A 17,569-nucleotide genomic window follows, 5' to 3' on the forward strand; every position below is an offset into this window, starting at 1 on the left:
TAATACATAAAAGCTTGCTCAGTTGTGATATTTCATTGTTATGCCTAATGCAAGCGCATGTAACGTAATGTGGAGCTTGCTAGACCAGTGTTTCTCAACTTCGGTGACTTTAAGTTACATGGACTTAAGTCCCAGAATTCCCTAGCCAGCTGGGATAGTTCCCAGCAAAGCTGGCTGGGAAATTTTGGGAATTGAAGTCCACCTAAATCGTGGTGGTGAACCTATGGCACAAGTGCCACAGGTGGTACGCAGAGCCCTCTCTGTGGGCATGTGTGCCATCGCCCCCGTCCTAGGCCTTCAGCTGGGTTTTATAAAAACTTTTCGCTTTAGGCCTCCGCCATGTGCAAAAAAGAAAAAAGGTTCAATTAATCAATTTCAACTTCTTGCGGGGCAGGGAGATCTTGCAAAGTTGGAATTGATTGATTGAACTTTTTAGTCCCACCCAGTCTGTTGTTACCACTGCAGCCACGCCCACCCAATGGGCCACACCCACCCAGCACCCGACAATACATAAGTGGGTTTTGGGTTGCAGTTTGGGCACTTGGTCTCTAAAAGGTTCGCCATCACTGACCTAAATGATTGAAACTGCTGAAAAACACTTGCTACCCAATGTGTTCTGCACAGGACCGAAGGACGATGATAAAGTCCATCTATCTTAAAATTGCCAAGGTTGAGAAACATTGTTCCAGTCCATTAAGGGATACGTTGTTTCAGGGGAAAAAAAGCCTCAATCAAAAATCTAGGGAGGATGGTCCAGGAATGTTTTTGGAAAATAACTCTTCCTTTCAGAAATACATGGAATTGTTGGGTGAAATTGTTAGTTTGGGTTTGTGCACTTGAGCAGATAGATTTGCACTTGTACGCAGCTACATTAGTTTAGACTAGCCTGGATAAGGGAGTTGGGGGACAACTCTGTTCAGAGAGGGCACTTCTGCTACGAACCAGCTCCTGGACTAACTGGCTGCTGAGGAAGATGCCTGCCAAAGATTCAGCTGCTGGGTACTGGGAAAATGGCCTTCTCCTCAGTTAGCTGTCCCAGACTATGGAGGGGCTGCCAAGGAGGCCCCCTTGGCCCGATATCCCAGGATTCAGGAATATGGCAAGTGCCCACCAGCTTTTCTCAACCATCCTTGTTGGTGTATATAGAGAAAATGGAGCATACATTCAGGATCAATTGGACAATCCGCAAGCAAGCTTTTGAGTGGTCTGCCACCTGGCACCAGGTTCCTGAGTGCACAGGGCAGGGGAACAGCATTAAATGAATCCATTTTCTCCGTTTATACCAGCGTTTCTCAACGTCTGTGTGACAGCAACCCCCGTCACACAAACGTGCCATGCATGCGCGGCGGCGCCCCCATGCACGGCGCACATGCGCAGTGCCACCCCCTGAGGGGGAAAAAATGGCAGCTCACATTATTTGGCGACCCCCGTAAAATGGTCGATCGACCCCAAATGGGGTCGCGACCCATAGGTTGAGAACCGCTGGTTTATACAATACTGTATCTGTGACCAAACGAAAAGGGCTCGCAGAACATGATGCAGAATTCTTTCAAAGGGTCGTCTTTCAAGAGAAGCCCCGCTGATTTAGAGGCCTCCAGTTCAGTGTCCCCTGTTGGTTGTGCTGATCTGGAGCTGGGGTGAGGACGGGGGGGGGGAAGGGTTGCTACTTTGCCCGGGGGTTGACATTGGGGTTGCCTTTCACACGACCAAGGGCAAGTCTTCGCTTCAAAAAGGCAGGAAGACGGGGCCCGGCCGCCTACCCACCCGGGAGAAAAACGGCAGAGCAAAACCGGCGCGCATCCATCGCCGGTTGGCCGCGAGCGAGATGCTCCCGGGCCTCTCCTGCCGGGGCTGCCCGGAGCGCCCGCTGCCCCTCCCCGGGCGCGCGCCGAGCGGCCTTCGCCGAGGGGGCGCCGCGCCGGGGAAGCCCCGAGGCGGGGAGGGCGAGGCCCGCCCGAGAAGGGCGGGAGAGCAGCAGGCGCGTCGGGGCGGGGGCTCCAGAGCGCCGGCCCCGAATAAAGGCGGCGCGCTTGGCCGAAGCTCTTAGCCTGCCGACGAGTCGCTCCTGCCGCCCAGCGAAGCTCCCAGCCGAGACGCCCGCAGCCCCGGACGCCCAGCCCGCCGGCACGATGCCGAAAACGGTATGCGGGGCCGGGAGGCCGCGGGCTGGAGGCGCCCTTCCTCCTTCGACGGCGGCGCCTCGCGACCATCCCCCGGTGTGCGCGTGGGCGGAAGGGCGCCTGGGGGGGGGCGGGGAGGGAGCGGCTGGGGCGCCCACGCAGCCTCCCCTCCTACCGGCCACGGACCTTCGCTGCGCCGCCCCTCCGACCGTGAACCGGGTTCTCGTTCGCGGGAAGGGGCCGAGGCCAGCGCGCCTGGCGGGCGTCCCGCGGTCCCTCCGCACACGCGCTCGCCGCTTCCGGCCGCGGCCGCTCGGGAACTGGGGCGCCCCTCGGCCTCGGAGTCAGGCGGGACCGTCCCTGGCGGCGTTATTGGCAGCCTCGCCCGCTTTGCAAGCGGGCACCGCCCGAAGAGGGCGCTCGGCGCGGCGGAATCTCCCGCGGGAGGCCAGGCCGCGGGGGGCGAGGCAGTCGGGGCCGAGGCGGCGCTGGGCGGGAGTCGCCCGCGATACCAGGGTCGGAGCTCCGGGCTGCCGTCGGGCGGGAAGGGAGGCGCGGTGGGCGTGGCAGCTTTCCTGCAGACCCGCCTCGGCGTCTTCGGAGCGGTCCCCGGGGGCCGCGCCGGTGGCTGGCCGGGAACCGCCGTGCTTGGGTGAGGAGTCGGGAGCGGCCGGCCCGGCCCGCGGGGGCCGGTGCTGCGCCTGTGGGAAAGCGGGCCTGGCTCCCGCTCCCGGCCGGCCTTCCCCTCGATCCTGGGGCGGGAAGGCCCCGCGGAGCATCGCCGGCTGCGCTGCGGCCGGCAGGAGGATGCCGCGGCTGCCGAGAGGCGGAGGAGGGCAGAGCCCAGCCGAAGCTTTCCCGCTCTTCAGGCGGAGGGGCGGCGGCTCGGCTGCGGGCGAGCGTTGCAGCAAGGGGCCGAATTTCCCGCGCGTGGCCGTTTACCCACGTGAGGCTCAGAGGCGTCCACGCGGGAAAGGAAGGCAGCAAAGGAGGCGCTTCGGCAGGCTCGACCCCCTCCCCCCCGTTGACTAAAAGGCGCTCGGTCCCTTTAGGGCGCGAGTGGGCCGTCCGGGCCTGCCGCTGGCGGTGGGTCCCCACTTCTGCCCATCCTCAGTGCCAGGAGGGCCCCAGCGCGTGTGCTGGTCGGGGTCGAGGCTGCGTGTTTTTTTTATAAAGAGGTTTCACCGTCCCTTGAGGGGTCTTTCATTATCTGCGTACCTCAGCCAGTTTCTCAACCTTTGTATTTGTATTTAATTTTATTTATATGCTGCCCAATCCCAAAGGACTCAGGGCGGCGTACAGAGTTAAAACAATCATAAAACAATAAAATAATACAGTCATACTGCGAGTCCGATCATATCCCACCCCTCCCCCCCCACATCAGCCCCAGGCCTGCCGGAACAGGAGAGTTTTAACGGCTTTCTTAAAGGCCGGCAGGGTGGGAGTAGTTCGAACCTGGGGGGGCGTTGGTTCCACCAGGTCGGAGCCACCACAGAAAAGGCCCTTCCCTGAGGGCCCACCAGCCGACATTGTGGACCTGAAGGAGGCCCAATCTGTGGGACTTCACTGGTCTCTGGGAACTATGCGGCAGTATGTGGTCCTGTAAGTAACCTGGCCCTATGCCATGAAGGGCTTTAAAGGTGATAACCAACACCTTGAATTGTGTCCGGAGACCCACAGGAAGCCAGTGCAGCTCGCGGAGGATAGGTGACACGGGGGGACTTCAACTCCCAGAATTCCGTAGCCAGCAGGACCTGCTTGCTGTAGTGTCTGGCCAGTGGCTTTGGGTGCATTTATTTATATTGTTTCCTAGGTTTACCTCTTGACTTTCAGTAGCTCAAGGCCATGTCCTGGCATTCCTTTCTCCCATCACCCTTGCCTCGGTGGGGAAAGGCGGGATGATTCCTTTGGGCATATAGCCTGAGCACTTAGGGATTTCGGCCAGAGGCCTTTCCCAGCAATCACTGTCTGAACCTCCTTGATCTGATCTGGAGACCCCATGGAGGAAATGTGGACCTTCTTGCTGCCAGGCCTGAGTATTTTCCTGTTGTCTTCATGCACAAGAACATTGGTGGAAGAGTTGCAAGGCCGGCATCTCATTTCTAATAGTATCAGATATCTTTGGAAAGCCTTGTCTTGTCCTCCTTGTTTGCAGAGAAATAAAACCTGCACCTACCGTACTCACAGTAGTAGCCATGGTTGATCTAAGGTGGCGGTGGGGGAGTGTTAATTAATTTTCTCAAGGGGCCACATCAAAAACTGGGACTGTTGTGGAGGGCTGAACCAATAGAACTGAAGGTGTGTAAGTATCACGTGTGCACATGTGTAAATTGAAAAAATAGTTGCCTTCAAAACAAAAGCAATGTACTGTTATTTACATTGGATTTTTAATTTCCAAGTGATCTCACATGGGCCAGACAGGGACAGCCTAAGGACCAGCTGTGGCCCTGAGTCTGGACAAGGCCGTGGTCCGGCATTATTAGATCAACCAGACAGGGAACACACCCAGATAAGATTAATTCTGCTTTATGGCAAAGCTGCATTAACAGAATCTTACAAATCTGAAAGTACAATTCTGTAGCCTGAGAACTTAGGGAGGGTTCCTTCTAAGTCTCTTGCCCACCCACTACCCAGCCACAGGTTGTGCCCTCTTGTCTGGCCATTCCTAGGCAACATCTCTTTGCGCCTCTTCCCCGAAGTCATTCTGACATAACCATCGCAAGATGTGAGCACCAGGGACTCCTGATGCTGATAAGAATTGTAGTTGGACCCGTGCAGAAAGTTAGAGATCAGGGCAGGCTGCTGAGGGACTGAGGTTCCAGTTTAGGGACCCAAACGCTAATTCCATGCTAAGGTAACTTGTGGCTGGAGAGCTTTGAACTTTTGAGAAATCACTGGTTCACTGACTGCTCATAACAATGGCTGCTGTGTGGGTGCAGCTGTTTACCAACTGGTCCTTTAGCAGAGAGCAGCAATGCTTGAGGATGCTCTGTGCCATCCCTTCTGGGAAGCTCTCGCTCACCTGCCTCACCTGCATCTTGCATGGGATTGGTTGGCACCCTCCCAAATGAAGCCATGTTTATTTTTGAAGAATGCCAAAGGGGCTGCTACCCTTGGAGGTTGGCCTATTAACTTGTGTTGTTTTCTAATGTTCTTTAAGTTAAAAATAAGTCAGATGGTGTAGAGAGATTTAGCCCTCCAGGAGAACCCATTGATGCCAAGCAGGAGCAAGGCAGAGCTCACAGCTACAGTTGGGGGGGAGGGTGCATGGCATGGGGAGCAGCATGTGGCTCAATGCCTCTGGAGACTGGAGGTGTGTGCCTGTGACATGGGGCACCTTGGCTTGGGGGACTGATGGGAGCTCCCCAGTTTGTTAATCACTCTTGTGGTTGGCCTGGTTTTGCTGCCTTATGTTGGACCATGGCCAATGGCTTCAGAGAGCTTCCGTATCTTGTGTTCTTCCTTGTGCCTTTCAAAATTGAATTTCAGAGTTTTCCCTGTGATGTGCTGAAATACACATAGCTGATGTGAGATGTAATAAGCTGTATCTTTCTGACTATTGGCTTTGGAAAAAGGGTTTTGAACTGAAATCATTGCAGATCTTCCCTCTGCTGAGCAAATGTTACTTTGGAGTTGGTAAATGAATTCAGAGGTGCTGCAGAGCCTTGTCTGAGCTTGACTTGCTCAGAAAGGTCAGGTTTGTTAAATGTTGAGTGTCAAGTCTGTACTTGACTTCCTTTTGAGGAAAAACAGGAAGATTTTAAGAGAAGAAGGGATAATCTTGGCTTATTTTCTAGCTGAAAACTTTAAGAAACAAAATAGACTAGTTTGATTAGCTCACAACAGAGGAGAATGTTTTTCAAAGTGGCGTAGATGGGGGTGGGGGAAATGCCACGCACAGCTTCCTTAAAATACTAAGGGTATTGTGAATGGATTCCCCTCTCTCACTGCTGGCAAAAGATCAGTTTGATTCTCTAACTCCTTGTTCCTTAGATTGTACAATAGCTCCTTTAAAGGGATGGGTGGTATTTGATACTTGAGTGGTATAACCTTTGAAATGAGATGGAGCTGCAGCTTTCATTTCTTCAGTTTTTTTAAAAGCCCTGCCATTTTTAGAAAGAAAGACACCAAAAGGCTTCTTTGTTCCTAGGCAGGAGGGCTTTTTTTTGACATGCCAGGCTAGCACCACTGTGAGGTTTGCAGACCTTCTGTTGAGAAGGCGGATGTTGTAACAACCCCCCCTCCCCTCTCTTCCTGTTCCCTTCAGAGGCCCACCTTCTGCGCCGCCTTCCTCCCCCTGGCCTGGGGCCATCAACAAGCAATCCACATTCAGCTTTTCAGACATTGGGTACATTTGCAACCATCTACAGCTGTGATTTCACAGCTTGAAGGTGGATTTGGGGAACACATCCATGAGGCTGTCCTTCTGAACCCAATTCCAGCTGGAGTCCTAAAGGCAGAGGTCATCTGCAGCCATGCCTCCTGGGCACCACTTACGGCCAGAGGACTCATGTGCTAATTGTCCTGGCTTCCAGTGATAATGGATAGATGCTATTTTGTCTGATCTAATTTTATATTAAAAAAATTAAAGCCAGAATTCTTGGGATTGATTAGTTACTTAAGTTACATGGCTGAATGGTCACCTAGGAAATTCTGGGAGTCAAAGCCATTCAGCCATGCCGGCTTAGGAATTCTGGGAGCTGAATTCTACACATCTTAAAGTTGCCAAGATTGAGAAAGACTGTCTCACTATTTGCAATTATTGTAAATGATAAACTAAGAATGCCTGCTTAGCCTTCTTAGGGCAACAGTATGTCTTCAGTGAGCCTGAGTAGTATTCTTGTTTTAAATGTGCCAGAATTACCCTGGTGATCTAAGAAGTGCTCCTTTTCACAGACAGAATTCTGTATTTGGGTATTATTTATTTTTTATGTTGTTCAATTTTTAGAGCTGGCTATCTTGGATGCAAGATTAAGTCTTAGATTTTTGTATTTTTGTTAATCCCACCTTTATTATTTTTATAAATAACCCAAGGTGGCAAACATACCTAATACCTCTTCCTCCTATTTTCTCCACAACAACCCTGTGAGGTAGGCTGGGCTGAGAGAGAGGAAGTGACTGGCACAAAGGGGGATCCTGCTCCAAGAGAAAACCTAAATGTGTTTAATTCAAATTAATTTGAATTAATTTGTTCGTGTGATTCTTCATTTAATAATCTTTTTGTCACATTAAAATTACACTATGGGAAGAGTTTATAGGTCTGAGAGCTATCCAAACCCTCCACCAGCCTCGGGGGTTAATGAGGTTTCTGGCAATCTGAAGGAGTTGATGACTCAGGGTCCTTATCTTCTCAGAGATTACACAGAAATGTGCAATTTTTTTCAAATTATATGTGGGACCTCATTCCTGGTCCTGCCATCTCTGGCCTGCAAAGCGCAGAAAAGAGCAGTTAGTGGCTGCTGAAGCTCTTGGTTTCTTGTATCACTTTGCTGCCCTCTCGTGGTTGCCTGGATTTTTGCAGCCCACATCTGTTTGCCCAACATAAACTAGAAACTCGGCAGGGCCAAAGTAAAGCTGTAGTCAGAAATAAAACTGATTTCATAGAAAATGGAATTAAAATATTATGCCAGTACTTTGATTACTCCTTGTGTGTTTAATAACCTTCCACATGTACTAGAATAGAAATTACAAGTTGGCTGTAGTCTTGCAGGTTATATACCTCTAATTTGGGTTAAATATATCTGTTTGATTTCTGTAATACTCAGGTAACATCTAAGGGTGGAACAGTCTTTTGATACAATATCTTCATTTTGTCTCATAACAGCAAAAAGCAGGGCCTTGGTGGTTGAACGGGTAAATTATCTTTCCTAAAACTTGGTGCCTTCAACATTTGTGAACAATCTTCAGAATTAAGTATTTGAGAAAGTTCTTCTCCTGACCTCAAAATAGACCTATTGTCAGGAATTCATCACAATTCCAGAGTTTCCTTCTGAGCAGAGCAGAGGTGTGGTGTTCCTGTACATCTTCATAGACAGTAGCACTTTAGTACTTTCCAACTCCTTAGTCATTGGCTAAAGAAAGCAGCATGCCTAAAGTCCATTTATGATTGCCTTCTCTTGCCAGGCATTCTCCAGATGCATTGAGGATGCTTGTCCCAAAGGTGCTTTTTCGAAAGGCAATTGGACTTTGTCATTGAAGACTTTCACTTCTCATCCAAAAAGCTTCTTCAGAACTGAAGATGCTTCTAGGATGAGAAGCAAAATGTCTTCAAGGAAAACAAAGTCTAGTTGCCTATTGAAAAAGCAGCTTTGGCACAATCATGACCTGAATGACTAAGAATCTCCATAGACATTGAGGATAGTTGTGCCTGATTTACATTTGTGTATATTTGTATGATGGATACCTTCATAAACAGTATCAGGGCTATTAACACAGGGGAGCAAAACCCGTGGAAGTAAAAGGATTTTGGTACGTCTTTCTAGGCTTAAGAAAAGGATTCTGTCATCTTTGTGACTAGATTTTTTTAAAGGAATGCTTGGTTAAATTGTAAGGTTAATTGCTCTAGGGTTCTTTTTAGGTTAGGATGGTTTTTTTAAAAGTAGGCTTTGTCCTTATTGCTTAAAAGAGCTAAGTTATAATAACATTAGTTAAAAATTCCAAATTGGCCCAGTATCATATCATATCAGGATTTGACTGCTGGAATTGCATGACTCCTGGAATTATTGACCAGCCTCAAATATTTCATTCTTGGCCAGGAAGATCAAGTTGGTGAAGACCTCTTGAGAAATGTATCCTAGTTTTATTTAGAGTTAGTTGGTTCATTTCAGCCCTGCATTTGGTTAGGATGTGGGACTGAGTCTTCTGACTTATGCCAGGAAGATTGGAGCGTGGATCTGTTACTTTGGCAGCGGTTGATTATTTATTATATGCCAATGAGTGAAAGGTGCAGATTTCCTTGCTTGTCAGCATGGCCATTAGCCTGGGGTGCCCCGTGGGGCTCCATCTTGTTCCCTTATTTGCTAGCAATGCCAAAGTAACCAGCTGGAGCTTTGCTGTGAGTTTTCATCAGTATTTCAATCATAGTAGTTGTATTGCTTTTTGTCATTAACCCCAAGCAAATTGGCCTCAGATGTTGCTTCAGTTCAGTAGTTTATGGGATGAGGGTGAACAAGCTGAAATTAAAGCCAGACAAGTCAGGAATTCAGATTTCTGTAAGGAAATCTGGCTCAGGGCTACTATTCAGTCTGTGATGAGAACTGCAACTCCTCTGGAAGTATTCTTGAACGGCAACCCTTGGGGGCTTCCTAGCAGTGCCCCATGGCAGTTTTCAGACGAACGCTGGGGAGCACATTTACAAAATTTGTTAACAGTTACCCATGAGCCGAGGTGGCGCAGCAGTTAGAGTGCAGTACTGCAGGCCACTTTAGCTGACTGCGTTCAGCAGGTCAGCGGTTCAAATCTCACCGGCTCAGGGTTGACTCAGCCTTCCATCCTTCTGGGGTAGGTAAAATGAGGACCCAGATTGTTGGGGGCAATGTAAATATATATATATATATATATACATTGCTTACTGGTGTACACCGCTTAGAGAGTGCTTGCACTTAAAGCGGTGTATAAGTCTCATTAAATAAATAAATAAATAATGCCTTTATTGAATAGTAGTTGGGCATGAAACATACCAAAGAAAGTTCCTAGCCGTGAATGGAATCGCAATGAGGTCATGCCCACATAGATGCTGCAGATTGGTGCTGGTTACCATGTCTTTTCTGGGCTCAATTCAGTGCTAGACTGTTTCTTGAAAGCTGCCCAGGCCATCTCATTTGCCAGAAAAATCCAGGGACAAGGGGGTCTCGGATGGGTCGGGCTTCTGTTAAAAAAAAAGTGAAAAAAATATTCAGGATGGCTTGCTTTTAAGACTTTGGAAGAACATTATATATCTTGCAGTGTTAGAAATACTTAGCAATTGATGTGCTTTGCCTTTTAAAATGGTACAGTCAATGAGCTGAATGGGTTGTGGTTATAAAGCTGGTTGGGAACAACATCTTCCCTTTTAAGGGAAAAAAACTGAGTAATTATGGCAAAAAGGAATATATGAACTGTTCTGTCTGCTGCCTTTTATATTCTACTATTTCATGTCTTGGAAGCAGTTTACTAGCTGCTGCCAGAAACAAGATGTTCCTTTTATTTATGCCATTTTATTACATTTTTACCAAAAACCTGCTCTTTTTTATGCTTTCTCCATCAATTTACTAAGCATTCTGTTGTATTACTATGATTACCAAGAAAAAAACTGAGAAAAGAAGAAGATGGAAAAGGACATTCACTAAATGTCAAAGCAAGAATATCCAATATTAGCAGATTCAATGGCTGCTGGGGCCCCCACTGTGGCTGTTGCACCCCCAGTTGCTGCTGGGCCGCCTACCCTGACTGCTGCTGCATTCCCAGAAGTGGCACGTTTGGGGTCTCTTGCCATTCCCCCTGCTGTGGGTCTGCTGGGAGCTGTGGCATTCTTAACCGCTGTAAGACTTCCTGCGGCCTTGGAGGGGGTTGTTGTTGGAACTCTATCATCTGCAGGCCCCTCAGTGGTTGCTGTACATTAGAGCAGGACTTTTCAACCTTTTCATCCATGGTACCACTTTTAGGATATGGCAGTATCCGAGTACCACCAGTCGCCTAGCAAGGTGTCAAAAACTTGATGACCCCCCCCCCCCAAAAGGAAAAAACCGATGTACAGATAGTCCTTGACTTACAACAGTTTGCTTAGTGACTGTTCGAAGTTACAATGGCATTGAAAAAAGTGCCCCCCTAGCCACAGTCGAGCAAGACACCTGCCTGCCCACCCAGTGGCGCTCTTCCCCCTGTCCGAGGTTTTCATTGTTGTGAGCATTTCTGTTGAGAATTGGCAGCGGGGGTGGGGTGGGGTGGGGTGTTTGGTTTTTATCCCCCCCCCCGTCTGCTGGGTGGTTGCAGCAGGTTTTGGTTACTTCACATGACCCTCGGATACTGTGACCATCATAAATATGAATCAATTGCCAAGCATCTGAACGTAAATCATAAGACCCTGGAGATGCTACAACATTCCAGCTGATCGGCGCTTCTTCTGGGTTCAGCAGAAGCACCAGGATCAGTGCCGAGCTCCAGCTGGAGCCTGGTGATGATCCTGGCGCTTCCACTGAGCCCTGACGGCCCCGCAGCTCCAGCCATCTCTCGCTCAGGCTTGTGCGGTGCTGCCACCGGTTCAGCTCATTCCCCTCCCCCGCTACCACTTTTCTAGGATGGTCACGTACCACCTGCCAGATGCCAATGTACCACAGGTGGTACCTGTACCACTGGTTGAAAAGCCTTGCATTAGAGGGCGGTGACCAGCCTCCTTGCTGTGGTCGCCTTCCCACCAGCTGCTGATCTCCTGGCTTCTGCACCACCCCGAGCTGTTGCAAGGCCTCTATTAGGTGCTGCAAGCTCAGAGGTCGCTGACTATCCACCTGCGGGAGCTGCCAAACTCCCCACTGCTGTTGGGGCCTCAGACTGGGGTTCTCTCTCTCTGTGGGGTTGGAGGCCCTGGCAGGGGATTTCAGGGGCTAGAAGGCTGTCTGATGTGCAAAGGAGGGTCTGGAAGACCTTAACAAACAACCTTTCCCATCTTCTTCCTCTTTGCTCTGTTCCTTTTTTTTTTTTTTTTTACAAAAGATTTAAGGAAGAACTTTCTCTGTTTCTGATTTTTTATGAAGAGAGCTAGAACTTCCTTGCTTGCTGGGCCTCCTGAGTTCTAGCGCAACCACCCCACCAGTATCCTTCCCTTGCAGGATATTGCCCACAGCGCAACAAGTATCTTTCCTCTTTTATTGTAGCACCAAGAGCTGCTTGGTTTTTATTAAGAAGGATTTCAGCTTTTTGTGTTTTATTACTTAACATGGCTTCCTTAGGATGTCTAGCATATGTTAGATGTTGGTGAAGATCTCTGAATTATTGTTCCCTCTGGATGATAAGAAGGGGAAATTGCTAAATAAATGGAAAATAATCAAGTTTACTTGTGTTCAGTTGTGTCTGACCTCAGAGACTGCCTGGACAAGTCCTTGCAGATTTTTTTGGCAAGAATTTTCACAAATGGGTTGCCATTGCCTGCTTTCCAGGGCTGAGATAAAGGGACTGGCCCACGATCACCTAGTTGGCTTTGTGTCAAATATGGGACTAGAACTTACAGTCCCCTAGTTTCTAACCTTGTGCTTTAGTCATTACACTAAACTGACTCTTAATTTTTTTATTGCTTAATTTACTTACAGTATATTTAAATCAGATTTAGTTTCTTTTTCTATTTCTTGGAGTTCAGCCCTCTAGCACAGGGCTTTTCAACCTTTTTTCAATTGTACCACTTTTAGGATATGGCAATATCCTAAAAAAAACCTGTTCAAAGTTACAATTGCACTGAAATGCTTATGACCCATTTTTCACACTTATGATCATTGGACCATGCCCAAGATCATGTGATTTATGTTTGGATGCTTGGGAACTGATTCATATTTATAATGGTCACAGTGTTCCAGGGTCATGTGATCCCCTTCTGCAACCTTTTGACCAGCAAAGTCAATGGCAGAGCTGCTGGTGGCCAAGTGCTAAGGCGGGACTTCCTTTCCTCCCTCCCTTCCCTGCCTCCCTTTTTCTCATTCCCATCTCCTTCTGAAGGAAGAATTTGAACCCCCCCCCCCATATTTTCCCTCTTCCATATATTGATCAAACAAGGAAAGGCCTCCAGAGACAGAAAAGACAAGCTGCTGAGTGAACTAGCTTAAAAAGGCAGTCCCCTTTAAGAATCAGCTATTAGAAAGGAAAGTAAGGAGCACAGCAGCACTTAAGGAAGTCCTGGCTGCCAGCTAAGGCAACCTCCCCAAATGGCTCCATTCATAAGTAAAGGAATGCTACTGGCAAAATCCATTCAGGAAAAAAATACTTCAAAATCCCTTGCAGCAAAACTTAACAGCTAACAACAGCAGAGCAATAGAAGCTGACCCCAGCCATCAGCCAAATAGAAATTGCCAAACGCTCCTTCAGAACACAAAGCCCTCATTGCACAAATCCCAGAACTTCAAAGTCACAAAAGCACATAAGAATCCTTCCACTCTCCATCTCCCTCCCTCGTGCCTCACCTCCAGCCATTGCTGCCTTTTTTCATTCCTCTTGGAGGGTGACCCCTCCCCCGCTGCATTTCTTGCCTGTTTGCTGCTGCCAGCACAGGTGGCTGCCACAGCAGTTGTAGATCGGCTCATGGCCAGCCTGCTTGATCCCCTCTCTCCCCCTCCACCTCCTCCTGTGCAGCTGACTCTGCCTCCTCCCAAGGCTGCTGCTTTTTTTCTCTCTCCCTCTCCTGCCCAAACTGCCTCCTTTTATAGGCTCTCCTGTCTCCGCCCCCCCCTTTCTCATGGGGGAGGGTGAGCCAGAAGGGAGCCTGGGGCCTTTGCAGCTCCAGAGGATTCTCTCACTGTAAGTCCTTGCCTGTGCTGGCCCTTTCCCTCCCCCACTACACTTGGCTAGGCAGGGCTGCCTACCACCCGCCACTCATCAATGTACCACAAGTGGTACGTGTACCACCGGCTGAAAAGCTCTGCTCTAGCAGGTTCCTCAAAGACTAAATAATGACACTTCAGTAACTAAACCGAAGAGGTGGGCTGGTTCTCCTTTGCTACTCCTGAGCTGGCCTGCAGCCCAAGGATGAGCTGAGAAGCCTCCGGGCTGTGGTGCCTGGATTCTGACCTGGGTGCAGCACTTGCAAGAGATCCACTCTGGGTGCAGCCCCCTTGGTCATTGATTTGTCCCGTCGAATCAAACCTTGGATAAAACCCAGAACTTAAATATTCACCAGTTCCCTGAAGTTGCCCTCTGAGTAAAATTGGATGAAAACTAACAGTTAAGAGTGATTGTTACTGTTTTTTAGAAGCTTTGATTTTTTTTATTAATTCCATTTTTATGCTTCCCCCTCTCATTCATGACTAGTGAGGGCCACCAGCGCTCAGAGCTGTGGGAGGAAGGGCTTGGAGGAAGGGCTCTGCCGGGTGGAGGAGAGCAAGGCCAAGATGGCCCTCTTCAAGGTCAGGGGGGGTGGAGGGGGGGAGAGGGAGCCTGCTGGCTGCCCAAGCTTGAGGGCAGGATTGATTTTTTTTTCTTTTTGTGAAGTATTTGAAAGATTTTGATTTGGCTAATTAAATACAATTGCCTATTTTAAGACTATGGGGTTTTTTTTTTTTTTTTTGAGTGTTTCCATCCCAAATTCTGCAAATTGGGATGGTGATTTTTAGGGAACAGGTCACGAGCCCCCCCCCCCCAGGAAAAAATTCAAGAGGCCCACCCTTCTTCAAAGAAATGCTTGCTCTTTGAAGGACAAAACAATTTAAGCAGAATACAGTATAAAGTATTATCGAATCTATTAAAAATGGCAGATCAAACACCTCCTAAATATCTTGGCTCAACCCTGTTTGTTTACAGCCTGTTAATAAATACTGGATTAGAGGCCTCTCCTTTGCCAGGTGCTGCTGGCCGGCTGCCTTGGTCCAGAGAGTTGGGGAGGGAAGAGGAAGCTGGAAAAGCTGCGGCAGGGAATTGAAGGGGTTGTGACAAATTAAGCGAAGGATGTTCACCACAGTTGCACTAGGTTGTCTCGCTTGCCAGCTGGAAAAATGGGTTGTGTGTCCTTGTGCAAAGGCATTTCTCCCCAAGTGGTGCTGAAGGTTCTAGAGATGGTGGTGCATTGTGAAGTGTGCCTTTATTGCAGCCTTATTTATTTATTCCCTCACGTTGTGCTTATAGAATGGCCAAAGTACCTAAAAATCCATGGAAGTACAACAGCAGGCAGATAAAAGTTGACAGTTAGAACTACATTCAGTAAGCAACTGGCTGGCATTGTTAATGCCAGTGAAGCTGGTCTCAGTCACTGGTGTTGCCAAATTCTTCTTGATGTTTGTAACCACCAGAGGCGAAAAACTGAGTGGACCTTCCTCCAAGTTTTTCCAGAAATGAAAATTCCCCAAACTCCTGAAGGCCAGGGTGCTGCCTTAGCTCTGAGAAATGGTCCCCCCCACTGTGTGTGTGTGTGTGTGAGAGGAGGGAGATGGAAGTGAGAACCCCCAATGGGGTTTTCTCCTCACTTGCTTTGAAAGGAATTTCAACAACAAATGCTTTCTCTGGTGGAACAAGAACTGGTCGAGAAGAGGCAGGGAATTTTTCTACCTGGCACCAGATAGGACGGATTAGGAAGTTGGAGAGTGGTGTTGAAAAGCAGTAAAATCCTAAGCATTTAATAGCAGGCATTTAACTGGCAGGACGGGGGAGGCTGGCAACATGCTTGGAAGCTCCCAGCTGAACTGGGTGGACCCACCAGCTCCTATTTCCAAATTGCTGAGAGCAGCAAAACTATCTTAACTGTCATATCTGAGCAGCTTTGAAACGCTTCCTTTTTTTAAAAGTTGAAATTCAATTTTTTCAGTGAAGCCTCACAAGGCTGCCCTCATGGCATAGACCAGGCTAATACAGGTAGTTCTTGACTTACGACCATAATTTAGCCCAAAATTTCTGTTGCTAAGTGAGACAGTTGTTAAGTGAGTTTTGTCCCATTTTACGACTTTTCTTGCCACATTTGTTAAGTAAAACACTGCAGTGGGTAAGTTAGGAACAAAGTTGTTCAGTGAATCTGGTTTTCCTATTGACTTGGCTTGTAAGGAGGTTACAAAAGAGGTCACATAACCCTGGGACACTGCGACCATCATAAATATGAGTAAGTTGCCAAGTATCACGTGACCACAAGGATCCTGCAACAGTCATAAGTGTGAAAAACAGTCATGTCACTTTTTTCAGTGCCGTTGCAACTTCGAACAGTCATTAAATGAACTGTTGTAAGTTGAGGACAACCTGTATGCCACAAGGGCCCTTTTGCAGGGTGGAGGAAAAAATGTCAAGATGGCGGCTGTGAGTCATAAAAATGGTGGGGCTTCAATCAAGCCGTAGAGCAGTGTTTCTCAACCTTGACAATTTTAAGGCATGTGGACTTCAACTCCCAGAATTCCACAGCCAGCATTGCTGGCTGTGGAATTCTGGGAGTTGAAGTCCACATGCCTTAAAATTGTCAAGGTTGAGAAACACTGCCGTAGAGAGTGCTTCCTGCCCTGGGAAGATCTTGTGCCTTTTCCTAGGAGGATGGTTAGCTCGGTTGATTCAATTAAAACTGAAAGTATTTTCTCTATTTTGTTCCATATAATTAAGTTATTTGGACATGAATTTTTTTTTAAAAAAAATATTTTAAAAAAATATTTGATATTTTTTGTGGGCAACCCTCTATTAATATTGGAGTTTCCAATTGCTCACCAATGCCCGTCTGGATGGTGGATTAGGGTTAGGTTTACTTAATTGGTTTTTTCCATGCCACGAGTGCCTTGTGTTCTCAGCTCTCTTGCACACGTGCTTGCATCCGAGGTTGGTCGAGGTTTAAAATTTGCATGATTGGCATTTCATTCAAATTGTGGGAAGGACCGTGCTTTAGAATCTGGGTCCGTGAAGCTGATAACAAGTGGGTTTATTCCAACTTGGAGGAATCACAACGTCGGATTTAGCTTTTTTTGACCAGCCGGAATTTTGAATCTTTTTCACCTCTGAGAACTCAACGAGCTTGAATCTGCCAGGATAAAGTTCTGCAAAGGAATGTCTCCCCCCCCCTCCCCTTCTGCCAGGCTCTGCAACCCCTGCCCGCCCCAGGAAGGCCCCGGAGCCCAGCTTCTCCTGGTCTTCCTCCGGGGGGGGGCGCTTGGCCCCCTCCCCGCCCGAGGCCAGGAAGCGCAGCGGCGGCTGCCCAAAGGAAGCGGGCCGCGCATCTGCGCCCGGCGGCGTCGCCCGCGCTTCGGGCGGGGCCGGCCCTGCATGCCTCGGCCCCGCGCCAGGCTCGGCGGGAAGGGTGACTCAGAGCTTCCTCCTCCGGCTGACGTCGCCTCGCGCCCTTCCCGGCCGGGCCGGCTCGGAGAGCGCCTTATTTGGCCGGCTCGGCTGGAGCCCGCGCAGCTGCCCGCCCTGCCCATCTCCGCGCAAGGAAGCGGCCGCGCGTTGGGGAGACGAGCTCGGGGGGGGGGGGCGGCGCTACTCCCCGGAACGGCCCTGGGCGCGTCTCGCCTGCGGTGCCTGGAGCAGAGGCGGGATTGGCCCCCTTTAGCAAGCGATGCTTGGGAAATGGCCTGGGAGCCTCTAGTGTTGGGGTGCAGCGGGGCCGCCGAACTCTGCAGCCCCCCCCCCCCCCGACTTGTTTGACAAGAGGAGAAAGGCTGCCATAAAGAAGAGGGAATTAAGCTATTTTCCAGAGCACCTGAAGGCAGGACAAGAAGCAACGGGTGGAAACTAATCAAGGAGAGAAGCAACCTAGAACTAAGGAGAAACTTCCTGACAGCTAGAACAATTAATCAGTGGAACAGCCTGCCTCCAGA

At 49.0% G+C, this 17,569-nt stretch overlaps 1 protein-coding gene across 1 annotated transcript in view; it reads left to right on the plus strand.

Annotated features, from left to right (window-relative positions):
* The first annotated feature begins 1,988 nt into the window (after positions 1 to 1,988).
* The window catches only part of MSN (moesin), an 80,943-nt gene continuing 65,362 nt past the window's right edge, over positions 1,989 to 17,569 (plus strand). The window contains exon 1 of the mRNA XM_039365356.1: positions 1,989 to 2,141. Within this exon, the coding sequence (XP_039221290.1) occupies positions 2,130 to 2,141 (12 nt within the window). The 5' untranslated portion in view covers positions 1,989 to 2,129. The remainder of the gene's footprint in view (positions 2,142 to 17,569) is intronic.

Source organism: Crotalus tigris, unplaced genomic scaffold, assembly GCF_016545835.1.
Source record: "Crotalus tigris isolate CLP2741 ecotype Arizona unplaced genomic scaffold, ASM1654583v1 scf7180000020062.1902635, whole genome shotgun sequence".
Lineage (NCBI taxonomy): Eukaryota > Metazoa > Chordata > Lepidosauria > Squamata > Viperidae > Crotalus > Crotalus tigris.